We start from the raw sequence: 26,508 nt of genomic DNA on the forward strand, positions 1-26,508 counted from the left end.
CTACGACTTACTGTTTGGTCTGCATGATCAGTTTTATGTGGAGATCGCTGATCTGTGACCATTCTAACAGTTACAATAGGGTGTCATTGCCACACACTTGAAAATGTGAAATACAATTACTCATATTTTCATATAAGATTTTGGTCATATCGCCCACAAAATGTACTCATGTGAAACTACTATCATAACATGGATATTTCCTTTTCTGAATGAGCCACCTTTGGATCTGTTGTAAAATAGCCGATATATAGATCAGGTTTGATTCTGGTTGCGGTGCAGTAGGGTCACATTGTATCTGAGCCTTTGTCTCATGTTGGTGTCGTGTGTAGATCACAAAGCAGTGCTCTGATATTTATATCCTTAAAATGCCACTGCACTAAGGCCACGATTGACAGACAGGACCAATATAAAAGCTGTCTCGATTGACAGGACCCTTTCTTAGCTTGACCTCGTTTCCCCGCTGGGCCCGACAGAGGAGCGGACAGTAGTATCCTCCCGGTGGCCCCGGAGGAAACAGGGGCCGGGGTACTGCCGGGCCGGAGCTAAAAATACCAGCGGTGCGTTTGAGTCACACGGTAGCCTGGGCTTCCTGTTTTCACTCTCCCACGTTTACTTCCCAGAGAGATAGAGGGGGACAGAGAGGAGGCGGTGGGGTGAGACTGGGGGACCTGATGCCTTTACTGATATCAAGACACATGTGCTCACTTACCGATTTCAATTCCCACAGAATGGAGAATATGTGGCTAAAGGTATTATGCCATTACAGGTAACAAGCATTGCAGTAAAAACAGCCGCTATTAAGGATACCATCTGTTTTGCTAACCTGCTAACCACAGACCTTAAGCAAGAATACGTAAGTTTTGATGTGAATGCTTAGCATGAACTTGTAGACTTTTCTCCATTTGATAGCTCTTGCAAACACAGGTGCTCAACCCACGTGCACTAGAAAGTTTTATTCTTGTCCAGAGTCTGTGTGAGTTCTCTCCAGAAGTTATGAGCGATAAAAATGTCTTTGTAAAAAATCTTTTAGATGGAGAGAGGGGTGTAGGATCAGCAAACGACCTCGAGACAGGCCTCGAACTCGGTTCGCTGTGAGCAGAGTTGCGCTACGTGTCGGTGTCCAAACCACGAGGCTCTCGGCACCAAAATTTTTTTGTAAACATTTAAACTTGTGTGTTGTGTGTATCTCTTAACCTCCTCACACATGCACTAGTCAGTGGCTGGTATCTATTGTTGCAGTGTCCCCAGTAGATTGATGTTGTTGTTGTTGCTCTGTCTCTTCAGTTTCCAGGCAGACTGTACAGTATGCACATACTGTGCTGATAATGAAATTTACATCATGTGAACTGTAGATTTATCTAGGGCTGAGCAATGTTTCCAATTTTAGGGAGTCATGAGGAATTCGAGGAATTCTATTTAGAATAGAAATATTAACAAATGTTAGAATTAGTCACTTTGACAATATGCCAATGATCACAGTAAAGAGAAGAAACGATCCAACCACATGTTGGTGCATGTGATTTTAGAACGCTGTTACATGCATGAGACGATACAAGAGATGTGAGTGCAACAGTCAAACGTGTCCGTGTTTACATAGAATAAGCAATGGAAAAGCAGCACAATCGAATAAAAAACCTGTTAAGAACTACTACTGTATAACTAATATTTCATGTTTGCATCAGGCTGACAGGCTGAAAGCTGCTATTTGTTGTTTTTACAGAACATTTATAGTTAATAATAGTCTGCTGGTGTTATTCCTTCAGTCATTCTGAATTTGAATTACCTTGACATCTGAGATTTTTTTTAAAGCATTTTCCTCATTTTATTTCTGAATATATAATATGTAAAAAACAATTTTGTCTTTTTCTGCAAAGATATTTAAGTGATTTGTTTAACTTCATGTGTGGTGCACTTGGAATAGAATTTTCATTAACTAGAGGGTTAATAAAAAAAAGTTATTTGAATCATGCTGTAGTTACATTTTCAAGTTAAATAGTTAAAAATTGTAAAAAAAAAAAAAATGTTGAGATTTTGAGTATTTGCCATATCGACCATACAGTAAACAGATTACATAATCAAATTCCTAAAATTAAGTATTCGTAATTAGATTATATTACGTTTTATAATGCTCATAATCATATTACAGTTCTTTTTTATGGATTACATATTATTCACACAATGGCAGCAAATTATTTATGATTGATTGATTTTCCCTAATTCTTCTAAAAAGTTTAGTCTAAAAATCTTACTCCGTGTCATATCATTTGGCTTTGAAAACTTTGGATGTGTAAAGTCATTGCTGTTTTCGTGTTATTAATGTTGTTTGTTCATGTAATGCAGTGATTCCCAAACTTTTTTTTTCAGCCAAACTCCTTTGACATTAAATACTTAGTTGTTAATATTTCAGTAATTTAACAAGACATTTGCATGTTCACAGTTGGCTGAAGTTGGTTAATGGTCACAATGACATTCAGGTAAACAAATGAAATATTTATATTTTTAGTGTTTTATTAATTTTTTTAACCCTTAAATGCATAAATGTTTCACCAGTCATTATTACATATTTGGGCCTTTAGCGACCCGGACCTATATATCCAGCGCGGATGGATCTCTAACTTCTGCAATAGCAAAAAACTAAAATAAAGCATATTTTGTTACTTTTGAAGGGTTAGAAGGGTTCAATTTGAGCAGATGAATGTACTTCCACAGTACATTCAGCATCTGGCTCATATTCGCCATCTCAAACATATTCTCAAAACTGTGGTTTTCAATAACTTTAAAGTCAATATTTTGATCACTGGCAGATAATTTACCACATCCACCGTCAAATAACAGTGACATTTATGTTTTATTGCATATAGTAATTGCTCTGCAGTAAAGCCATTCAAACTAGTAACATTTTTGCTGATGATATTCTTTTGTTTTATGCCTGCGATAATTACGAGTAAAACATAACATGATTATTGTCTATTAAACAGTGCCACCATGAGGAATAAAGGTGAATTGCATGTATTGAGTCATCAGATATTTACATATTTTTGCGCACAAAAATATTTACACTATTACACACCTCGGGTCTCTAGCGACCCTATACACTTTTTACAAACAATTAATCAGAAAACAGATATTCTTTTATATATACAGGTGCATCTCAATAAATTAGAATGTCATGGAAAAGTTCATTTCAGTAATTCAACTCAAATTGTGAAACTCGTGTGAAATTCAATGCGCACGGACTGAAGTAGTTTAAGAGAGAACCACAGCCGAGAGAACCGCAGTCTTGAGAGGCTTGTCAAGCAAAATCGTTTCAAGAATTTGGGTGAACTTCACAAGGAATGGACTAAGGCTGGGGTCAAGGCATCAAGAGCCACCACACACAGACGTGTCAAGGAATTTGGCTACAGTTGTCGTATTCCTTGTGTTAAGCCACTCCTGAACCACAGACAATTACCTGGGCTAAGAAGAAGAAGAAATTGACTGTTTCCCAGTGGTCCAAAATCCTCTTTTCAGATGAGAGCAAGTTTTGTATTTCATTTGGAAACCAAGGTCCTAGAGTCTGGAGGAAGGGTGGAGAAGCTCATAGTCCAAGTTGCTTGAAGTCCAGTGTTAAGTTTCCACAGTCTGTGATGATTTGGGGTGCAATGTCATCTGCTGGTGTTGGTCCACTGTGTTTTTTGAAAACCAAAGTCACTGCACCCGTTTACCAAGAAATTTTAGAGCACTTCATGCTTCATTCTGCTGACCAGCTTTTTAAAGATGCTGATTTCATTTTCCAGCAGGATTTGTCACCTGCCCACACTGCCAAAAGCACCAAAAGTTGGTTAAATGACCATGGTGTTGGTGTGCTTGACTGGCCAGAAAACTCACCAGACCTGAACCCCACAGAGAATCTATGGGCTATTGTCAAGAGGAAAATGAGAAACAAGAGACCAAAAAATGCAGATGAGCTGAATGCCAATGTCAAAGAAACCTGGGCTTTCATACCACCGCAGCAGTGCCACAGACTGATCACCTCCATGCCACGTCGAATTAAGGCAGTAATTAAAGCAAAAGGAGCCCCTACCAAGTATTGAGTGCATATACAGTAAATGAACATACTTTCCGGAAGGCCAACAATTCACTGAAAATGTTTTTTTATTGGTCTTATGAAGTATTCTAATTTGTTGAAGTAGTGAATTGGTGGGTTTTTGTTAAAGGTGAGCCAAAATCATCACAATTAAAAGAACCAAAGACTTTAACTACTTCAGTCTGTGCGCATTGAATTTAATACACAAGTTTCACAATTTGAGTTGAATTACTGAAATAAATGAACTTTTCCACAACATTCTAATTTATTGAGATGCACATGTATATTTTTTCTTGTTATTTTGTTTAGAATGAATAGATTAAAAAATCAAACTTAAAAAAAATGAAGGGAGAGGGTCTTCTATTAACCCCAGTATGGGGAAACTCTGGTTTAATGTAATGTTTATTGCATTTTATGTGTTGATATTAAACAATGAAATACATTTTCATTCTCTTTGCTTATTGTATATCAATGTGGCACATTTATTGGTAATTTTAAAACGAGTTAGGTTTTAAAAATAGTCAGAATACATAACCTAAAATGAGTAACCTAGATTATGTTACTAACTAGTAATCAGTAATCAGTAACGATGACTACAATTTGTAAGTGATCTACCCAGTATTATACTGACATTAGCTATGTTTCCATCACCCTGTTTTGCAAGTGCCTGCAATAACTCCTTTTGACCAGTGTGGTGCTGTAGCACAAGATTATAACTTATCTTTCCCATATGCAGTCCAATAGAAGAGGCACTTGCTCATGTAAGCATGTCGGAGAGCAAACGTGGCCGAACCAATCGAGTGTTGGAACGTTTTACAAAACTATATATACTACTTATATAATTTCTTTTTCGCTCTCGCCTTGGGGTAAAAAGAAGTTCGAAATACCTGAGCAGAGGCTTACGGTTAGCAAACATCCCGATGATGCAGTACATATCTGCTGAGCGCTTTCCTCTCAATGACAAAACAAATACAGTTAAGATATGTGATTATTACCTGTCACAAACCTCGTACACCTCCAATTAGGTGCTCAATTGTCGATTCTGAGACAGACAGAACAGCTGCAACCCTGTGATGTGATAAAAGGGAGGAACAAGTTTTCTCAAGTTCACATTCCTTAAATAACAAAATAACTTAGAAAAGTCCCTACAGACTAAAACGGGAAAAAAGGGAATGCTTAAAAGAAGTGCTTTTGTGTGTATGTACTCATAGTTGCTTCATTTGTCAATTACTAAGGGCAGCGTCTGATTGAAACAGATGAATGAGAGGTGGTAGGTCATATAGTGGTCTCAAAAGCATGACTCGAGTTTACGCTCATGTGATGTCTGACTTCATTTGCTCTTTAAGTAAATTCACACTAATGCAATAGTGTCTTGAAGGCATGCAGTGTAAGAATGGCTATTGATGCTTGACACTCTTTCAGCAGTCAAAGTGTGTTGTTTGAACAGTAATGAAGAGTCACAGGAGAGATGGAGAGCCAGAATGCACGCCAGGAATGCTTTTAAGTGTAGGTCTCTGATTTGAAATAGTGTTGTCACCACTTGAAATATCAGCTAACGCACATACCAAAGCTTGTAAGCATGTTAACACACGCACACACTGGCACACAAGCCTTGTACAACAATTCTTGTGTGGAAAATAGGTAAATGATTTTCATAGGTGAATCTCATGAAAACAACCAGGCCCTTTACTCATTTACTCCTCCTTAGATCATCCAAGATGTAGATGTTTCTTCATCAGAACAGGTTTGAAGAAATTTAGCATTACGTTACTTGCTCACCAATGGATCCTCTGCAGTGAATGGGTGCCGTCAGAATGAGAGTCCAAACAGATGATAAAAACATCACAATAATCCAAAAAAAGTAAACCACACCACTCCAGACCATCAGTTAATATTTAGTGAAGTACAAAATTGTGCATTTGTATGAAAAAATTTCATCAAGGCATTTTAAGTTTAAACTATCCATAATCCATAATAACAATTTCTCAGCTAAAAAAAAGTCAATTTCCTGTTGTCCTCTCACATTAAAAATTCACAAACATATTTGTTTAGAACTATTTTGTACTGTTTTTGCTTTTAATTATTATTAATTATCTGTGCATATTTCTCTCCTGATTCAGATGAGACTAATTTTTCACTAGAGAAAGCAATATTATAGATTATGGACTCATATTTTAGCTGTAAGCAATGGTTTAATTTTAAAAAATATGCAGATTTTTACACTTCACATAAACTGTGGAATTGATGGCGTTGTGTGGATTATTTGTGGATTGTTGTGATGTTTTTATCAGCTGTTTAGACTCTTATTTTGACAGCACCCATTCACTACAGAGGATCCATTGGTGAGTAATGCTACATTTCTCTCAGTCTGTAGTTTTATTTTTGGCTGAACTATTCATTTAAGCATTATAAAAAATAATGTAATGATGCAAATTACCTAATTTATTTTTTTTTAATACTTTTTTTTTTTTTTAATTAATGAGGAGAGCATTTGTGACCATTTATACTGTTACCAAAGGTTGAGTTAGAATAGTTTGCAGCAGTGCAAAAGGATGTTTATAAAAATTACAAGGCTCATGGCGGTATTACTGTTGTGGTATAAAACATGAAAGTATATTGATTTTGTATTAAAGGAGAAGTCCACTTCCAGAACAACAATTTACAGATAATGTACTCACCCCCTTGTCATGCAAGATGTTCATGTCTTTCTTTTCTCAGTCGTAAAGAATTTGTGTTTTTTGAGGAAAACATTTCTGCATTTTTCTCCATATAATGGACTGATATGGTGCCCCGAGTTTGAACTTCCAAAATGCAGTTTAAATGCAGTTGTAAATGATCCCAGTCGAGGAAGAAGGGTCTTATCTAGCGAAACCATCAGTCATTTTCATGAAAAAATACAATTTAAATAATTTTAATCTCAAACGCTCGTCTTGTCTTGACAGTTAGGATATGTCGAAAAACTCCAATCGTACTTTGCGTACTTATGGAAAGTAATGCGTTACGTTACTTTTGCGTTACTTTTTAAATCTGGGCAGGGCTTGCTTCTTTGTTTCTAATATAATACAATTCTAATGTAAAAGCCCATTTGCACCAAAAGTGAAATGAATTCACCTCAGGCTGAAAAAAATGTACCTTTATGCAGGAGATCACTCTTCAGCTATAAAAAATGAAGTACAAATTATGTAAAGTGATTTTTGCTTATTAGTATGGTTGAATTGCATCATCGAAGTTCAGCAGCAAAGACACTGGTTAATAAAATTAGATTAAATACATATTTGTTTTATGCAACATATTTAATTAAAGCAGGGTTGCGTCATATTCTGAGTTTGCATGTCACTGTTATTCATTTTGAGGAATACTGAATCTGTTTTTGTGAGTGAGATGAATAAATGCATGTTCACATTTAGTCTAGAATACAATAACATCATATTTACTCCCAATTTCCCCACAGGAGACTTGTCAATCAATAAATGGGGATAAAAGTAACTGGCATTACTTATTTGAAAAAGTAACTCAGATATTTTCTTCGAAATTCAAAAGTAATGCGTTACTTTACTAGTTACTAGTAACTGGCGTTACTTGTAATACGTTACCCCCAACACTTTATGTATACATATATATATATATATATAATAAAAATCCTGAAATGTTTTCCTCAAAAAACATAATTTCTTCATGACTGAAGAAAGAAAGACATGAACGTCTTGGATGTCAAGGGGGTGAGTAAATTATCTGTAAATTGTTGTTCTGGAAGTGAACTGCTCCTTTAAGCTTATTTGAGACACTTAACCAAAAACAGACTTGACTTCAGGACAATGGAACTGGAAGTCTTAAAATGCTAAATTGTTTCCAGATTTTGGCCTACAAATATACGTCATAGTATTAATATATGTTTTAAAATTAAATATTAGCTATTTGTTGCTTGCAAAACATGTTATATTCATATTTTTAGTTAACTCTGAAGGGTTGTCAGTGGACTGAGTGGCAGGAACATATTAACGTACATTTGGTAACTCTAATGATCCATGATGTTTTAAAATAACGTACCATCTGCACCACACCTAAACCTACCCATATAGCATGAACAAAAGTGAATGTGATGTAAAAAAGCAATCACAAGCCTGACATTTTAGCTTGTTTTTTTTTGATCTCTCATCTTTCAGGTCTTTCATCGTGAGTCATGTTTTTCATGGGATACGTGCCCAAGGATTTCAATTCAAATTCTGCGCCGAATAAGCTACCGAGCAAGCTTGTTACATCCGAAAAGAGAAACATATGAGGCTGTAATCATAACTGTGTACAAAAGTGATTAGTGTTATTTAGGGGTGTGACGAGACACTTATCCCACGAGACGAGACACGAGACTGGGTTCACGAGAACGAGACAAGATGAGATTTTTAAACTTTACTTAAAGGGGTCATCGGATGAACATTTTCCACAAGTTGATATGATTCTTTAGGGTCTTAATGAAAAATCTATAATATACTTTGGTTAAAAATTTTCAATGGTAGTGTAAAACAACACCCTTTTTACCTTGCCAAAATCAGCTCTGCAAAGATCATCCTATTCTGGTAAAGGCTGCTTTAAACGCAGATGAGCTGTGTTGCCCCACCCCTCTCTTCTCTCTGTGGAGTGACGATCCTGTTTACTTTAGCTGCATCTAGCCACGTTTAGGTGCTAAACTTGCTAACTAGCACGTTATTAGCAAAGGCATCTTCAGCAGCTCAGATGTCGGGAGTAAACGACCACTACGTTCATTATTACATCCAGCAACACAACACCTCAATCGCTCAATTCTTGTCTAACTTACATCCCTGCTCCAGCATCGAAACAATGGAGGTGGGACTGTTACAGCTGCTCTGAGGTAAGACGCTTAAATCGATATTTTTAAGGATTAATCGTGCAGCTCTAATGTAAACACTGCAAAATGTTTTGCGAGGATATCGTCACGATCGGATCTCGCGAGATCTAGTTCCATCCCTAGTGTTACTGTAAAGAGTGTTGGTACGTATTTCGCATCTTGTGAAAAAGTTCCCACAGGTATGTTTTCGTCATGAAATCAGGTAGACAAAATCAATAAAAAATAATCACAAATCAGCATGTGGACACATACAAGTGATTTATATAACTCATCTAGTATTCTGATTTATTATAGGCTATTTAATATGAAAATATTATCCAAGACTTAGATATACACTTTCTCTGTCTACATTATGAAAACTGGTCAAAATAAACAAAAAATATTATAACAGTGAAATGCTTATAGTAATTCCAATAATTTCAAATTGCAACAATGTTTCTGTATTTAAACATCAGTGCTGAAGTGAGTGGATTTATTCAGCAACCACATTCAAAAACAATATAGCTGAGACCTCATGACACAACACAGACTGGCTGAATGACACTTTCATTTACTCTGAACATCTTACTTGTTTGTTGGTGTTTTCAGATCATCGTCGGTGCTTCTGTAATGAAGAGTGAGAGCATGTACATTGTTGCCGGATTGCAAAATTAGGTGAAACACCAGACAGAAAATGCATCTTTTTAACAGAGAAGCTCTAATTTGTGGATTTGAACTCCTGATATCTGGCAACCGCACACATGAAAGCTTGTGTAGTAGAGGCACGTACAGCAGTCAGCAATAAAATTTTGTCTTCTTTTTTTTTCAATGACCATGAAAAGAGATTTTGGTATAGTTTTTATTAGTTTTATGTTTATAGTTTTATTGCATGTTAATATAGTTACAGTTAACATTTACTGATTACTATCATCTCGTCATCGTCTCGTGTTAGTTATAGGAGAAAAGCCTATGAAGGAACATTTTTTTGTCATAGGTTTTGTTAACAAAATGAACACTAGTTTGCAGACAGCATGCATACAGTCAAACGGCACATCATGCGGTTTTTCTCAAAGGGCAGGACTGGCATGACTGCAACTGAACAATCTTTGTGGGCACCTGTACAAATTTCAGTGTCCATCTGTTAGCTGTAGCACACAGATTTGAGAACGGCCCGGTGGAAAGAGCCAATTCTCAATGCTCATTAGCAAATATGAGGATTTTTGAAAGTGGTACAGGAAGCAACCCAACAACACAGCACTTATGCTGCGTTCACGTCCTCATGGGAAAAGCTCACTTTTGTGATGTGCTTTCAAGCGATTTCGGTTAGAATAAAATGAATCTGTTGGGCAATGGCATATTCACTTACAGACAAAGACAGGAAGCTTTTGTAGCCCTAATGCAACAAAATGAAGAGCAAATGATGTGCATTAGGTGTGTAATCAATGCTTTATCTAGATGTTTTATCATTTTCGTGCTGCTACACACAAGTATATGGGAAAGTAGCTTTGTTGTTTCATTAACCTGCTAAATATGTATGCATGCAAGCTTTTTACATCTTTTTAATCAACAGTACATAGTTATATTTATTCCCTGAGCAGAACAACTTGGAAAGTCAGGAGGGCTCAAAGAATATCGTGGCGGTGTTCATGTGTGTTCATCTCATAATTACAGTTATTCATGACAGGATTAAACCTGTTTATTACCCAGCAGAAACACAAATATTTCAGCCGTCTTTATGATCGATGCTAAAAGCCCTGAAACAAACACTGTGGACATTTAGTTGCTGCACAAGGACGTTTTGTATTTAGAGACTGGAAAATGAAAATATTTAGTTATCGCAGAGATATTATTTCTCTCTGTCCAGGTTTATGTGTGTGTTTGTGTTTCAGTGGAGTCTCAATTAGCTTGAGGGATCTGGTGTGCGTCACCCCTCACATGAACACACACTCGCGAGCGGCTAAACACACTGTCATCCCAGAGATAAAACACAACATGGCCCTGTGCTCTGCCCGGACAGCTGTCCTCGCTCACCTGCGCTCTCTTTCTCTCTTTTCATCTTACATTTTCTTATTTTTACCAGTTCTTTCCTCATGCCACGTCTACACAGCATTCAGAGTTTGTTTCTTTGCAAAAAGAAATATCCTGAACATGCTCCCTGTCTGTCATTGACAGTAGATAATCTTTTTCCTTGCTGTATTACACATATATAGTTATTAATGTATGAAATGTTATACTTCACATTTAAGTGTGATGTTTTTGAAAATGAAAGCTTGTAGAGCTAGAGGGAAGAGATCAGAGATCAGTTGCGTTTTCCTCCAGCTATCTCTTTATCAATGATTAATAGAGATGAAATACACATCCTTTCTAGTTTATCCATTATCATCTTACATGTACAAACACACTGTAATCACTTTTGAAAAATAAATGTTCTTTGTTGTATTAAAGTGTGCACTTGTAGTGCACTTCAAATCTTAAAAAAACTGCACCTGCAGGCAATGTATTGTAATGAAATAAAAGGGCTCTCAAAGAGAGTTCACTTTCATGACTGTTTAATAATCTTTCACCATGTTTTAAAGGAAAAGTCCACTTCCGAAACAAAGATTCACATATAATGTACTCACCCCCTTGTCATGTTTTCCTCAAAAAACACAATTTCTTTACGACTAAAGAAAGAAAGACATAAACATCTTGGATGACAAGGGGGTGAGTACATTATATGTGAATCTTTGTTTTGGAAGTGGACTTCTCCTTTAAAGAAGTATACTTTCTTTGAAGTGTTGACTAACATACTAAAGCACGTGTTCAGTGTTATTCAATATTGCATTTAATGGTAATAGAGTTTAAATGTACCGAACTGCATCTTTATAATTCCAAATGAGTAATTACAAATATATTTGAATACATTACATGACAAGTCATGTATTTAAAGGGGTAGTTCACCCAAAAATAAAAAATTCTGTCATTAAGTATTCACCCTCATGTCCTTTGTTCATCTTCAGGACACAAATTAAGATATTTTTGATGAAATCCGAGAGCTTTCTGACCCTGCATAGACAGCAATGCAACTGACAACTGACACATTCAAGGCCCAGAAAGGTAGTTAAGGACATTGTTAAAATGGTCCATGTGACATCAGTGGTTCAACCATAATGTTATGAAGCTATTTTGAAGAATTTTTATGTGCACAGAAAACAAAAATAAAAACTTCATATAACAATTTCCACTTTTTAGTCTTCGATGCATGTTCAAGAGTAAATTTACAGTTGAATCATTGATGTCAAATGGACTATTTAATGATGTCCTTAGCCTCTTAAAAATAGGGGTGCTTCACGATGCCATTAAAGAACCTTTTTTTTTTTTTTTGTCTAAATGGTTCCATAAGGAACCTTTAACATCTGAAGAACCTTTCTGTTTAACAAAATGTTCTTTGTGGTGAAAGAAGGTTCTTCAGATTATAAAAAGGTAAAAAAGAGATGGTTCTTTAAAGAACCTTTGACTGAATGGTTCTTTGTGAAACCAAAAATGGTTCTTCTATGGCATCCCTGTGAAGAACCTTTTAAGCACCTTTATTTTTAAGAGTGTACTACCTTTCTGGGCCTTGAATGTTTTGATTTAATCAGAAATATCTTAATTTGTGTTCTGAAGATGAACGAAGGTCTTATGGGTTTGGAATGACATGAGAGTGAATAATAATGACAAAATTTTCATTTTGGGTGAACTATCCCTTTAATATACAGTACATGTCATTACATGCCAGAAAACTACATTCAAATTTAGTTAAATTAAAATGCTTGTCACTGCATTCAGCAGTACATTTAAATAAATAATAATAAATAAATATCAAATTACATAGAAAGATGTACTTAGGTACTACTTTAAGTGGGTCAAAAACATCCAAAATAAATTTAAATGATTATACTTTTTCATTTAAATCCAGAAAACATGCAGTTAAGTGCTTAAAAACATTATATTCAGTTTGTGTTTAGTTTGCATTCATTTAAAGTATATTATTTCCATATTAAATACTCTTGTATCCTAAACTGTACTTCACAAAGGGACAACATACAATTTTTAGATATTAACTTTAACAGAAGAAAGTTTTATTCCTCAGACGCTGCTCTTTCTGTGCTTCCGGAAACTTTTATTCTCTAACTGTTCCATTTGATGTTTTATATTTCTATCCCAGAGGAAAATGTTATTGCTCAAATGTGAAGCTGTCTGTCTCGGATGTTTCTGCTAAAATTTTTTAAGAGAAACGAAACTGAGGCACAAGTGAAACAGTTGTTGGCATATGTTAGTATAGCGCTACATACATAAAGTACAGAGCTGTTAAAAAAATGATAGCACAAATCATAGTTTAATAAATTGGTTTTAGAAGACTCTGATGCTCAGTGTTTGAGTTCATACTGAGATCTCTGATATCTGATTGCAGACTTTGATATCTTGGCAAATCTGAACACAATTTAAGACACTGTTGAGATCACTTCTGAAACTCTAGAGGAATCACTTGATTTTACTGGGGTCTTTTTAGTGAAATAGGTGTTAGAAATATTAGAGATGGGATTGAACAAAACAAGATCAAATCAAAACAAAGTAGTGAAATAGTTTAAAATGATTTTATAGGTATATACCTTAATTCTGATTAAAAGAAACAACTAATATGATTTATAATCCTATAATATCTGTTTATGTTCCATGAATGCCATCATTTATTTCAAATACATTTATTTCATTCTAAGTGCATAATTTATTATTATTATCATTAACATATTTATTGAAATATCAACTTTATTTAGAGTATTCCTTATTGCACAATGCAAATTTCTTAATATTATGCCTAAATGTGTTTTACGGTCACTATTAATAAGGATTGTATGATCTCTGTGTAAAATAACGTCTTTAAATGCAAGATATTTAGAGTGTACTAATATCTGCAATAGTTCCACTTTAGCACAATCAAATATACTTCAGTATATGTTTAGTTGGACTACTTCTGCACAATTAAAGTGCATTAAGCATAAAATCAGAAGAAAAAAAAAATCACTTCCACACCCTTGCATGCATATAGACACGTAATACGTCCACACATTATTTTCAGACTTCAACATTCACTCACTCTCCTTTCCTGCTGCAGCTAGCTGCTATATATGGTGTGTCGTCGCACCTGCAAGACCAAGAGCATTCAGAGATCAGCTTCAGCATGACATCACAGGAAATGGGAGGAAGGGAGAAGGTCACAAGGTCATTTGGATAACAAACATGTCACTATAGCAAGCATTCGACAGCAGATCCGTACCGCATAGCGAGACTCGTCTCTCCCACAGGCCCTCAGCGGGGAAACACTTTGCTTCATCTTCTCGTAGTCTAGAAAAAACACATCTGTGCTCTCAGTGCTGGTGTGTGTTCAAATGCTTTGTTTTAAATGTAAATGTATTAAAATAGAGCAGTCCGAGTGTCTTGACCCCAGACCAGTAAATCAGTGTGTGAATGTTCTGGAAAGCCTCCAGTGTGGATTTTATAAAATCCTAATTCATTCATCCTTTATCATGCAGGGAGTAAAGAAACCCCACAGCAGCCCCGGGGCGTACAAAGACACATTATGCTTGAAAAATTGAAGTTTGATTTGAATATTCATCAAGTCTGCAAACAGCTTTGGGTGGTTGATATGAAATACCTTTGGGAAGCTAAAATGACCTGCGGCGTGACATTTATATACTCCAGTTAAAATTACTTTAAGCATTTTGATTATTTGAGTATTATGCATGAAGTTTTTATGAGCTCATATTAAATAAGAAACTAGGGAATTGAATGTTTGTACTTTTTTTAAAGGGATAGTTCATCCAAAAATGGAAATTTGGTCATTAATTACTCACTCTCATGTCGCTACAAACCTGTAAGGCCTCCGTTCATCTTCAGAACACAAATAAAGATATTTTTTATGAAATTTGAGAGCTTTTTGACTCTGCATAGACAGCAACGCAACTGGCGAATTTCACGTCAGCGCACATCAATGCTGAAACCATATAATGTACGGTTCAGCCCTAAAAGTAAATTCATTTTTCAAAATCTTAATGTTGATTAATAAAAATAAAAGCTCATGGATAAGTGTTGTATACTCTTGTACCAAAGTAAAATAAAAGTCAACTCAGTCAAGTGATTGATTGATGGATGGATGGATGGATGGATGGATGGATGGATTTGATTGATTGATTGATTGATTGATTCAGTCATTCATTCATTCATTCAATCAATCAAATAAAAGGCGGAAGTGACTTACAAATATGGCTGGGTAATTTAGAAATATAGATATACACTGACCAAAATTATAAACGCAATGCTAAACTCACAGATCTAAGACTTTTTCTATGTACGCAAAAGGCCTATTTCTCTCAAATATTGTTCACAAATCTGTCTAAATCTGTGTTAGTGAGCACTTCTCCTTTAATCCTTTAAAGATAATCCATCCACCTCACAGGTGTGGCGTATCAGGATGCTGATTAGACAGCATGATTATTGCACAGGTGTGCCTTAGGCTGGCCACAATAAAAGGCCACTCTAAAATCTCCACATCCAGCATCTTCACCTCCAAGATCATCTGAGACCAGCCACCTGGACAGCTGCTGCAACAATCGGTTTGCATAACCAAAAAATTTCTGTCAGAAACGGTCTCAGGGAAGCTCATCTGCATGCTTGTTGTCCTCATCGGGGTCTCGACCTGACTACAGTTCGTCATTGTAACTGACTTGAATGGCCAAATGATCACATTCGATGGCGTCTGGCACTTTGGAGAAGTGTTCGCTTCATGGATGAATCCCAGTTTCACTGTACAGGGCAGATGGCAGACAGCATGTATGGCATCGTGTGGGTGAGCGGTTTGCTGGTGTCAATGTTGTGGATCGAGTGGCCCATGGTGGCGGTGGGGCTATGGTATGGGCAGGCGTATGTTATGAACAACAAACGCAGGTGCATTTTATTGATGGCATTTTGAATGCACAGAGATACCGTGACGAGATCCTGAGGCTCACTGTTGTTCCATTCATCCACGACCATCACCTCATGTTGCAGCATGATAATGCACGGCCCCATGTTGCAAGGATCTGTACACAATTCCTGGAAGCTGAAAACACCCCAGTTCTTGCACGGCCAGCATACCCACCGGACATGTCGCCCATTGAGCATGTTTGGGATGCTCTGGATCGATGTATATGACAGCGTGTTCCAGTTCCTGCCAATATCTAGCAACTTCACACAGCCATTGAAGAGGAGTGGACAAACATTCTACAGGCCACAATCAACAACCTGATCAAAGAGATGCTTTGCACTGCATGAGGCAAATGGTGGTCACACCAGACACTGATTGGTTTTTGGACCCCCCCCCTAATACAGTAAAACTGCACATTTTAGAGTGGCCTTTTATTGTGGCCAGCCTAAGGCACACCTGTGCAATAATCACGCTGTCTAATCAGCATCCTGATATGCCACACCTGTGAGGTGGATGGATTATCTCAGCAAAGGAGAAGTGCTCACTAACACAGATTTAGACAGATTTTTGAACAATATTTGAGAGAAATAGACCTTTTTTGTTCATAGAAAAAGCCTTAGATCTTAGAGTTCAGCTCATGAAAAATGGGGGCAAAAACAAAAGTGTTGCATTAATAATTTTGGTCAGTGTATATATAGGGGTGAATTATTGACTGTAGTGTGCTTACACTTTCAGAGCATAACAATGGGTTTTAACTAAAAGGACACTATTTCTATGAAATAGTTTTGGTTGATGCAATTTGACACTGGTGGGTGTTGCCACACCTCAAAGGGGGACTGTGTCATGGTGTAACTTATAAGGTTGCTCACTAAATGTGAACAAACATTATTGTGACAGTTCCTGTTTTATTCAATACTACTATTATCAGGGAATAAAAAAAAAAGAAGTTAGTTTTCCTCTAAGGTGTTTAAATATTGATGGCCCACTTTGGTTTTGGATTCAGGTAAAGTGGGACAACCTTTATTCTTCAGAAATTCCGAACAATATTCAGATTTCGGAATATTCTGATATTCAGATTTCTTCTAATTTAACGTGTCAACACATGTTCTTTCAGTTGTTTAGAATTTAACACATGAATTTAGATTGTGTGGATTTATGTGGATTTACACATGATTTACTTAACTTATAACCTGTAGGTTACATATTTTTGGGTTTGTTAAATATGTTGTATGCAAAATAATTTTTGATAAATAAGGGATGGCCCACTTTACCTGAAAATAAATTTGTCTGGAATACAGGACCTCAAAATGTTTATTGATATGTTTTTTGCAAATAACACTTTATATGAACTGTATTTAAATTAAAATGTTATAGCTGGACCTTAAAGTTAACAAATGTAATAAAGAAAAGAAAAGATTAAGACATCTAGGTATCTAAATTACAAGTTTTACAAAAAGTGTCCCATTTTACCTGAGTTCATCCTATATATTTAGTTAGCTAGCTAGATATTTTTTAGTTAGCTTGTTGGTCTGTTTGGTATATATTGATGATACCCAATATCTTGATTTGCTCTGAAATGGCTTAAAGGGTGATTTTTTTTTTTTTTACCTTCCCCAATCGGAGGAACCAAAATTTGAAGTACTATAAGTGGTAACACTTTAGTATAGGGAACAATTCTCACTATTAACGAGCTGCTTATTAGCATGCCTATTTCTAACATATAATTAACAGCTAATTATTAGTACTTATAAAGCATATATTCTGCATGACCAATATATTCTACATTCCTAATCCTACCCAATACCTAAACTTAATTTACTAACTATTAACTACCTAACTACCTTACTAACTATAAGCAGCAAATTAGTAGTTTATTGAGGTAAAAGTCATAGTTAATGGTTTGTTAATAGTGAGAATTGGACCTTAAAATAAAGTGTGACTCTATAAGTAAAATACAGTACAATCTAGTTAACGTAATCAAGGCATATATATAGCAATGCTGTCATAAACAGCAATATTTAGTTACATATTCTTCACTAAAATGTTTTATTATTCTATAATAGTCTGTAAAAGTTTTTGAGTGACTTTTCACTTAAAGGAGAAGTCCACTTCCAGAACAACAATTCACGAATAATTTACTCACCCCCTTGTCATCCAAGATGTTCATGTTTTTCTGTCTTCAGTCGTGAAGAAATCATGGTTTTTGAGGAAAACATTTCAGGATTTTTCTTCAAATAATGGACTTGATTGGTTCCCCCGATTTTGAACTTCCAAAATGTAGTTTAAATGCATCTTCAAAGGGCTCTAAATGATCCCAGCCGAGGAAGAAGGGTCTTATCTAGCGAAACGATCTGCCATTTTTTTTTTTGGAAAATAAAAATTTGTATACTTTTTAAGCACAAAAGCTTGTGTAGCGCAGGCTCTGGGATGCGCGTTCACGACACTACATACTATTGAATCAAGTCGAAAGGTCAAACTACAGACCCAGTGTTAAAGCGAACACGCGAAGACTAAGAAAGTGCAAGTAAGTCAAACGCTGTTTACAAACGAGAAGGTACAACGATGTCGGAAGTTGTGGGAGAAAATAAGTCCAATCAAGTCCATTATATGAAAAAAAATGAAATGCTGAATTGCTTTTCTTAAAAAAACATAATTTCTTTATGACTGAAGACAGAAAGACATGAACATCTTGGATGACAAGGGGGTGAGTAAATTGTTTGTAAATTGTTGTTCTGGAAGTGGACTTCTCCTTTAAGGAGCATGTGCTAAACTGGCTTACAGGCATTTTATTGTCTTTAGCAAAGTTCATGGCCGAATAAACAGTGCATTGAAATCATTACAGTATTAACAATGTTGAATTAGTTTCCCACTGCCAGCAAAATAATGTTGAATACATTGCTTTTTCATACTTAAAAATAAATAAAAATACACAGAGGGTTTATCATAAGTTTTCAGCCTCAATTACACTTTTTTGTGTAATACTTTTATATGGCAAGGATGCATTAGATTGATCAAAAGTGACAGTAAAGACATTTATAATGTTACAAAATATTTCTATTTCAAATAAATTCTGTTCTTTCAAACTTTCTATTCTATTTATAATCCTTTAAAAAATATTTACACAAAAAAAAAATGAGAGAACACAAAAGTTTTCAGCATTAATAATAACAAAAAAAATGTTTCTTGAGCAGCAATCATATCAGAATGATTTCATGTGACAGGATCATGTGACACTGAAGACTGGAGTAATGATGCTGAAAATTCAGCTTTGAATGTTCATGCATGCTGCTTACAGTGTAACAGTTGCTTTGTCAAATCTGTTTTCCCTCAAAGTGTATGTGGTTTCTAGTGAATATGTGAGAATCTCAGCTTTTGCAATTAACTGAACCTTAATACTGGTACCTTTGGTTTAGGAGTGTGAAGTTTGTGTGTGTATGTGAGTGCGCTTGCAAGCAGGTTGTGTTTTTTTTTTTTTGCACTGGTGCATCCTGTGTAAAACCTGTGTTGACTGCACTAACATGATACGGCTCGCCTCTAACCCAACTCCCACACACATCCTCACTGTCTCTGTCTCTCTTTACTCTCATAGCATGTACAAATCTCTCCACTCATCCCCACATCCTCCCTCCATTTCCTGCTTTAATCTGGTTTTGATGGAACAGCCGTTATGCTGTCATTAGCTGCTGAGAGGAGAACTGGGCCTAATATCAGTCATTTCAGCCTCAGCACAAGCCTCACAGGGCTCATGTTCACATCGAGACTCTGCTGTTTCCTCTGCTGGTGCCACATACTCAGCATTTATTCGCCTAATCTTGACCATGTGTGCTTGTTTATTTCCATTAGTATCATTACTGATAAGTACGGCTTTCACAGGTCGTTTCACAAACCTAATGAAGCGGGAAATCACACACGCTAATTTAGTCAGTGTGAATGTACAGTATGCACATGAGTGTCTTTTTTTCATTTGAGGGGGCAATAGCTTTGAATCGATATACATATAGAAATACAGTACACACACACACACACACACACACACACACACACACTGGTTTCCCCCCTTTTTTGTGGGGATATTTTATAGATGTAATGGCTTTTCTACTTCTATTTCCATACTCTAACCCTACACCTCACAGGAAATTTTCTGCATTTTCAAATTTTTAAAACACTTCATTCTTTATGAATAATAAGCTTTTCTCATGGGGGCAAACACACACATACTTTTATTTTTTTTTTTATATATATATATTTTTTTGTAATATATATTTTAAAAGAATGATATCTCAGTTTGACACTATGTGACAGCTTGTGTTTTTTTTTTTTTTTTTTTTTTTTTTATGGTAAAAAAAGCAGCTTTGACATTTTCATAATATATTCTTTGATAACGTATGTTCCACTGGAAAAAGTCAAACAGTTTTGAGCTTCACTTGAGGGTGGTAAATGACGACTGAATCTTTAGTTTAAAAAAAAAAAATTTAGAGAAGAAAAAAAAATTAGACAAAAACTTTACAAATAAATTATCAAAATGATCAGAGACACAAATATTTATTTTATTTGATTTTATTTTATCTATTTTAGCAAAATCCACCAGTGTTGGGCAAGTTACCTTAAAAAACCTCAGTCACAAATAGTAACTGAGTTAGTAACTGAGTTATGTCATTATAAAAGTAAATAATTACTAGGGAAAGCAACTATTGTGTTACTTAAAAAAAAAAAAAGTTCAAATATGTCAAATAACTTGAATTCCCCCAATATTAAATGTGTTAAATTAATAAATGAAATGAATTGAATTTTTAGTTTACTCACCAGACTAATATTAAATATCTGATATATATGTATGTATATAAATATAAAGCTTAATGGAGTTTTTTACGTTTCTGAAAGTACATTTAGCATCAGTCAGTCAAGCATTATAATATGACATTATGATAATTTAGCATTAAACTTTAGCAATTAGAACTTTAGTAATTAGAATAACCGTTTATGAATGCATATTTATCATGTTGCTTGAACTTAGGACTGATGGTGGTGCTTAAGATATTGTTTGTAATTTAGCCTTTCTATAAAAAAAAGGGGGGAAAACTAAAAATAATACTAATAAAATAACAAAACTTCTATGAATTCTACTGATAATAACAATATAAAACGCACTAAGGATTAATGAGCTGCTGTGTTCATGAATATTAATAACGTTGGCTGCGTTCGCTCAAACTGATTTGCTGAAATCAAAACAGGGACGATAATAGGTGAGCGCCAGCCAATGAGATTACCGTTTGCGCATTAGTTCCGCCTACTACGGGAGAAACCGTCAGTTCTTAAAAGCTGTTGAATTCCAAAGGAAGTCCGTTATTTTGAGAGGAAAATACAACAAAGAATATTGTTTACATGTAGCGCGTCAATTCTGCATGGTATATATGACTCTGTCACACTAGAGTTTACAGTTCGTCAAATACAGGTATGCTGCACATCCATTCAGATGAACTGAAAAATACAATTATAATAATATTATAATAAATTATAGTAATGTCACATTTTATTGTAAGTAACGTAACGGCGTTGTAACGGGAGAACACTAATTTGCTTAATTACTCGTTATTGAAAAAAATAATGCCATTAGTAACGTTGTTTATTTATAACACCATTATTCCTATCACTGAAATCCACATTGCTCAATAAGCTTGAAGCAGACACATTTATAATATGGTGACAATATGGCATTTATTTGATCAAAATACAGTAAAAACAGTAATATTGTAACATTAATCAGATTATCTATCATGCATTTAAACACTGACAAACTCATGTTTTTTTCCTCTTAATAATTTATTTAGTAATAAACTGATAATGTTTATAAACATAACATTTTTGTCATTTATATGATGTCACTGTTTCTTTTTCAAATTATTCAGTTTTTTTAAATACATTTTCAATGTACAACAGTATATCAATTACTCATAAACTGCATACCTAATAATTCTTTAAAAAAAAAAAAGAATTTCTTTTTTTTTAATCATTGATCTTTATTTTGAACTGTATTATTCTAGCACTGCTAATACTGTTGTATTCTTTATGATAAATTGCTTGTTTTTCCTTATTTGCGTGTTGCTTTGATTAAGTGTTTATTTTCAGAAATTTTAATGCTTATTACTGTTAAAAAGAGTAATTCTGTTTTTTTCATAGAATGTGTTTACTGGAGAACACATGCATTCATTTGACTTTTAAAAGACTGCATTAAGCGCATTACATAGAGGCCAGTCAGGATTTGTGAAGATGTTCATTTGCTCTGTTGCTAAAACTCCCGTTTTTGTTTGATGCTCCTTGCAGATAGACTTGGAGCCAGAGGGAAAGGTTTATGTCATTATCGACTTGTCTGGATCGTCCAGTGAAGGTAAGACATCATTATAAACTTTCTGTGATCGCATTACATGTCATTTAAAGACTGCATAAATCATGTCCCTGTGTAACCATTATACCCAATATAAGATTTCTCAGAAATACAGACGTCCCGTGCTGCCTGATAAAGTAAATACGCGGTTAATGTGTGATATAAATAAGTATAAGTGTTCAGTGATGCCACACAGAAACACTTCAAGTTGAAAATACCTTAGTTTTGCTACCATACACCATTGCTTGAAATGCAGACAGACTTTGCAAGTCTTTCCAGCTGCTCTTTCTGGAAGTCATATGAAGAGCTGCAACTTTCTGATCTTGATGTTGCCTCCAGTGTAGCTGTATACAGAAAAAAAAAAACCGCTGTGGCGCATGATCATTGAACCCAGATCCTGCGTGGCCTAATTCCACCCAGATAACCTCCCAGATGTGCCTCTTGCATTGACACTCCCTACGGCCCAACTCCCATCAGACCCCTGCCTTTCCTGGATACACATCAGAGATGGCCCAGTTCAAGAGCTCCTTCATCCTCTCGGCTCCATTCCTGCTCCTGGAGGCAGAACATATGATCACTTGTCTCTCACGCTGATCTAGATGCTGCATATCAAACATCTCCTTGTTTCTACATAGACCTTGTGTCTACACCATTAGTGGTGGAATGGCGCCATTTGCAAAACAGTTAGCCAGGAATTTTCCCCAGAAAAGGAGTATTTCTCCGAAAAGTGACAAGGAATGGTCGTTGGGATGGCATGTGTTGCATTTTGGATGGTAATCCCTAAGATGAGATGCCACCGAGCAGCTTAGCTAACTTAACTTGAGGAGGTTTCATAATAAACCTGGAGAGAGCTATTCATTAGCATTCCCATTCATGTCAGTGGCAGTTGCTGCGGTGTTATGCGAGAGCCACTATATATTATAGTTGCTTACACAGCCGAGTTAAGGCTGTCAGTACTGGGAAACAGTCTACGTGACTCATTTTTATTGCGTTTAATCGCCGTTTGCATCAGGAAGTGAATACTTAACATTTCCTTTGCATGAAAGTTGGATGAGTCATCAAAGAGTGGCAGAGGAGATGAGTTTATCGGCAGTTGCAGAAGTGTAGTTCTGATGTCTGGTCTGATGTTATAGATATTGATGATAAGCCACAACAAATGTTTAAGAAGAAACACAAAACACAGTACTTCATGTGAACGTCATAGTTAATAGACCTTTGAAGTCTGTTGTGCATCATGAGTTTTGCAGATGCCATTCTGCGGTCTGTTTTCCAGTGCAGTTTGCAAGCGTAAATCTGATCTGTGTATGCGTCAGCTTCATACTGGCACTGGTTCTTCTGATCAGATGAACAGGCGGCTTTGACTGATTTTGGGGCTTTTTGCCTGATGGTTTGGATTGTTGGAAATTGATCCCAGGGCGTCCGTCATGCTCAGCAGTATTGAAGTAGACAAAAGGTCACACAGTGGGTCCAGTGCCAGAGTCTTTACAGTGTGACAGCAGAGGAACCTGGGAGTCTGGCAGTCACCTTAGAAACCCACAGACTGTAGATTTGGCCAAATATTAGACTAGTGCATCAAGACCTGTTTACACCTGGTATTAAAGGAACAGTTCACTTAAAAAAAAAATAATAAATTAAATTCTGTCTTTATTCGTTCACCCTCATGCTGTTCCAAACACATATGAATTTCTTCTAAAAAATAACACTGGCAACCAGAATGTTATGGGTTCATTTTACATGGAAAGCAAGAACATTTACAGTACTGTATAGGGGTGCTCCGATTAATCGGCTACCGATCACTATCAGCCGATAATTGCTTTGGGAAGTTTAATCGGCGGTCTCTAAAAATGCCGATCTCATAAACCGATCTAAAGCTGATGACGCGCCTGCCGCGAGTGGTTTGACACGACATGCAGCGGCACCGCCTCAGTCTCTGTTCAGCGCAGGTAAAACAATTATAATGCTGAAGGTGAGAAACAATTCATATTTCTTCATTAAATAACTGATAAAGTCAGTTTGAAAACCTTATGTGAGACGTAATTTCACATAAATTGTTTCACGTAAATTGTTACTTGCACAATAGAATTAGTGTCGCATCGTCGCTAAAGTTTATAAATTGCATTTCTTTTTATTTATTTTCAGTGTTTAACTATTAAGCGCTCGCGCGCTCTCCTGGAGACTGGGTGCTCATGCACACTCAAAGCGTACACACATAACGCCACGTTCACATGTTTGCAGTTTGTATTTTTTCCGCGCTCATGTTAATGGATTAAAGCATTCAAGCTGCACGCGTTTGCGGCCTAGTAGTGCGTTCCACGAGCGGTGCGTCTGCAGCAGTGCAGAGATCGTTTCCGCACCAAGTCTGTGCTATTATAATATATTATCGAAGCTTACACAGCCGAGTTAAGGCTGTCAGTACAGTCTACATGACTCATTTTTATTGCGTTTAATCGCCATTGCATCAGGAAGTGAATACTTAGCATTTTCTTTGTATGAAAGTTGGATGAGTCATCAAAGAGTGGCAGAGGAGATGAGTTTATCGGCAGTTGCAGAAGTGTGGTTCTGATGTCTGGTCTGATGTTAGATATTGATGATAAGCCACAACAAATTTATAAATCGCATAAAGTTTATAAATTGCATTTCTTTTTATTTATTTTCAGTGTTTAACTATTCAGCGCTCGCGCGCTCTCCTGGAGACTGGGCGCTTATGCACACTCAAAGCATACACACATAACGTCACGTTCACATAACTGTTTGCAGTGCATATTTTTTCCGCGCTCATGTTAACGGATTAAAGCGTTCAAGCTGCACGCGGTTGTGGCCTAGTAGTGCGATCCACGAGCGGTGCATCTGCAGCAGTGCAGAGATAGTTTCCGCACCGAGTCTGTGCTGCTCGCGCAGAATTAAAGTGACAGCATTTTGTTTGCAGTAAATATGAACAAGGACTGACATGAAAATGTCATAATTACACTATAAATGCATATAATTAAAGTCTACTACACATATGGGTTTTTGGCTAGGTTTAAATGAAAAGAGATAAATAAGGCAATAATAGATGGCACTTGTGGAGGTAGGAAAAAAATGTTCTTTATTAACAGCAGGATTGCTTGTAATAAAGATTTAAATGCAAAAGAAAAGGCAGTAGAACTTACTGTTTCTGTCAGTGGTAAGTCTTAATTTGGAATGTTTGTGATAATGTAAGAAAAGAAGTTTAAATGTTTTGCCACTTGCTTGAGCAACTTAATATATAAATCTAGAAGTGAATGCAAAAGTAAAAAGCATTGAATACTGTGTTGCTTATATTTATTGCGTTAAAACACGTCTATTAAAGATTACTGTACTGTATTTCTGTACTGTGTAAAAAAAAAGAATCACAATGTTGAAAAAGCATTTTTAATAACAATGTTTGGATTTGAAATCAAAATAATGGATACATGTGTTTGTGGAAATTGTGCTGTGTGTAAACTATTGTGCAATAATTCCACAATTATAAAAACAAAAATACACAAACATTTAGGTGAGATTAATATATCTTTTTGCAAAATGTCTGAAAAATGCTCCCCTCCATATTCCTCAAATAAAAAAAGCCAAGAGCCAACTAAGAGGCAAATTCCTCCATTCAAAAAAACAAAAACAAACAAAAAGCGTTTGCTCATCTGCAGTACATCTATAGACGTTTCCTATCAGATGTCAAATAGACGTTTATTAGATATCTTTAAGATGTTTATGATTTTGAATCTATGTAAAACTGACATCTTACAGATGTCTGTCAGATGTTTGTACACAGCAGATGCTTTCCAGATCAAGCGAGCTTTAGCAGACATCTTGCAGATGTACATGTGCTATCTGGGGCAGCTCTACCTCAAATACGTATTTCACAGCTACTGTTATGTGATATACGCATTTTTAACTTGAAAATCATTATAACGTAATGAAAGACAGTCAGTTTCATAAAGGAACTTCACAAGAGCTATAAGACTGCTAACGCCTCTCTCTCAAAAAAAAATAACATCTACCACAGCTTTATCATTGGTAGAATAGCCTATAGATTATTTCAGTCCAAGTTTTTGAGTTAAATGTAATTTATGCAATATGTCAAACATTTAACCCAAGGGTAACAGCAATCAATATGCAGCATCAGTTTAAGCTTATCTAAATTCAGCATAAAAAAACTGCTAGCTTGGCATGCCTGATGGTAACCAAAACTGTTTTGTTAAACATTCTTGTTATCAACATTCTAA

The 26,508-nt window shown here is 35.8% G+C and overlaps 1 protein-coding gene across 2 annotated transcripts in view; it reads left to right on the forward strand.

The window, feature by feature from the left end:
• The window catches only part of prkceb (protein kinase C, epsilon b), a 126,218-nt gene that overhangs the window by 21,178 nt on the left and 78,532 nt on the right, over positions 1-26,508 (forward strand). For both annotated transcript variants that reach the window (XM_051125430.1, XM_051125431.1), the window contains one exon: positions 22,210-22,273. In XM_051125430.1, the coding sequence (XP_050981387.1) occupies positions 22,210-22,273 (64 nt within the window). The remainder of the gene's footprint in view (positions 1-22,209; positions 22,274-26,508) is intronic.

The sequence above is a fragment of the Labeo rohita genome, chromosome 13, assembly GCF_022985175.1.
Source record: "Labeo rohita strain BAU-BD-2019 chromosome 13, IGBB_LRoh.1.0, whole genome shotgun sequence".
In the NCBI taxonomy this organism is placed as follows: Eukaryota; Metazoa; Chordata; class Actinopteri; order Cypriniformes; family Cyprinidae; genus Labeo; species Labeo rohita.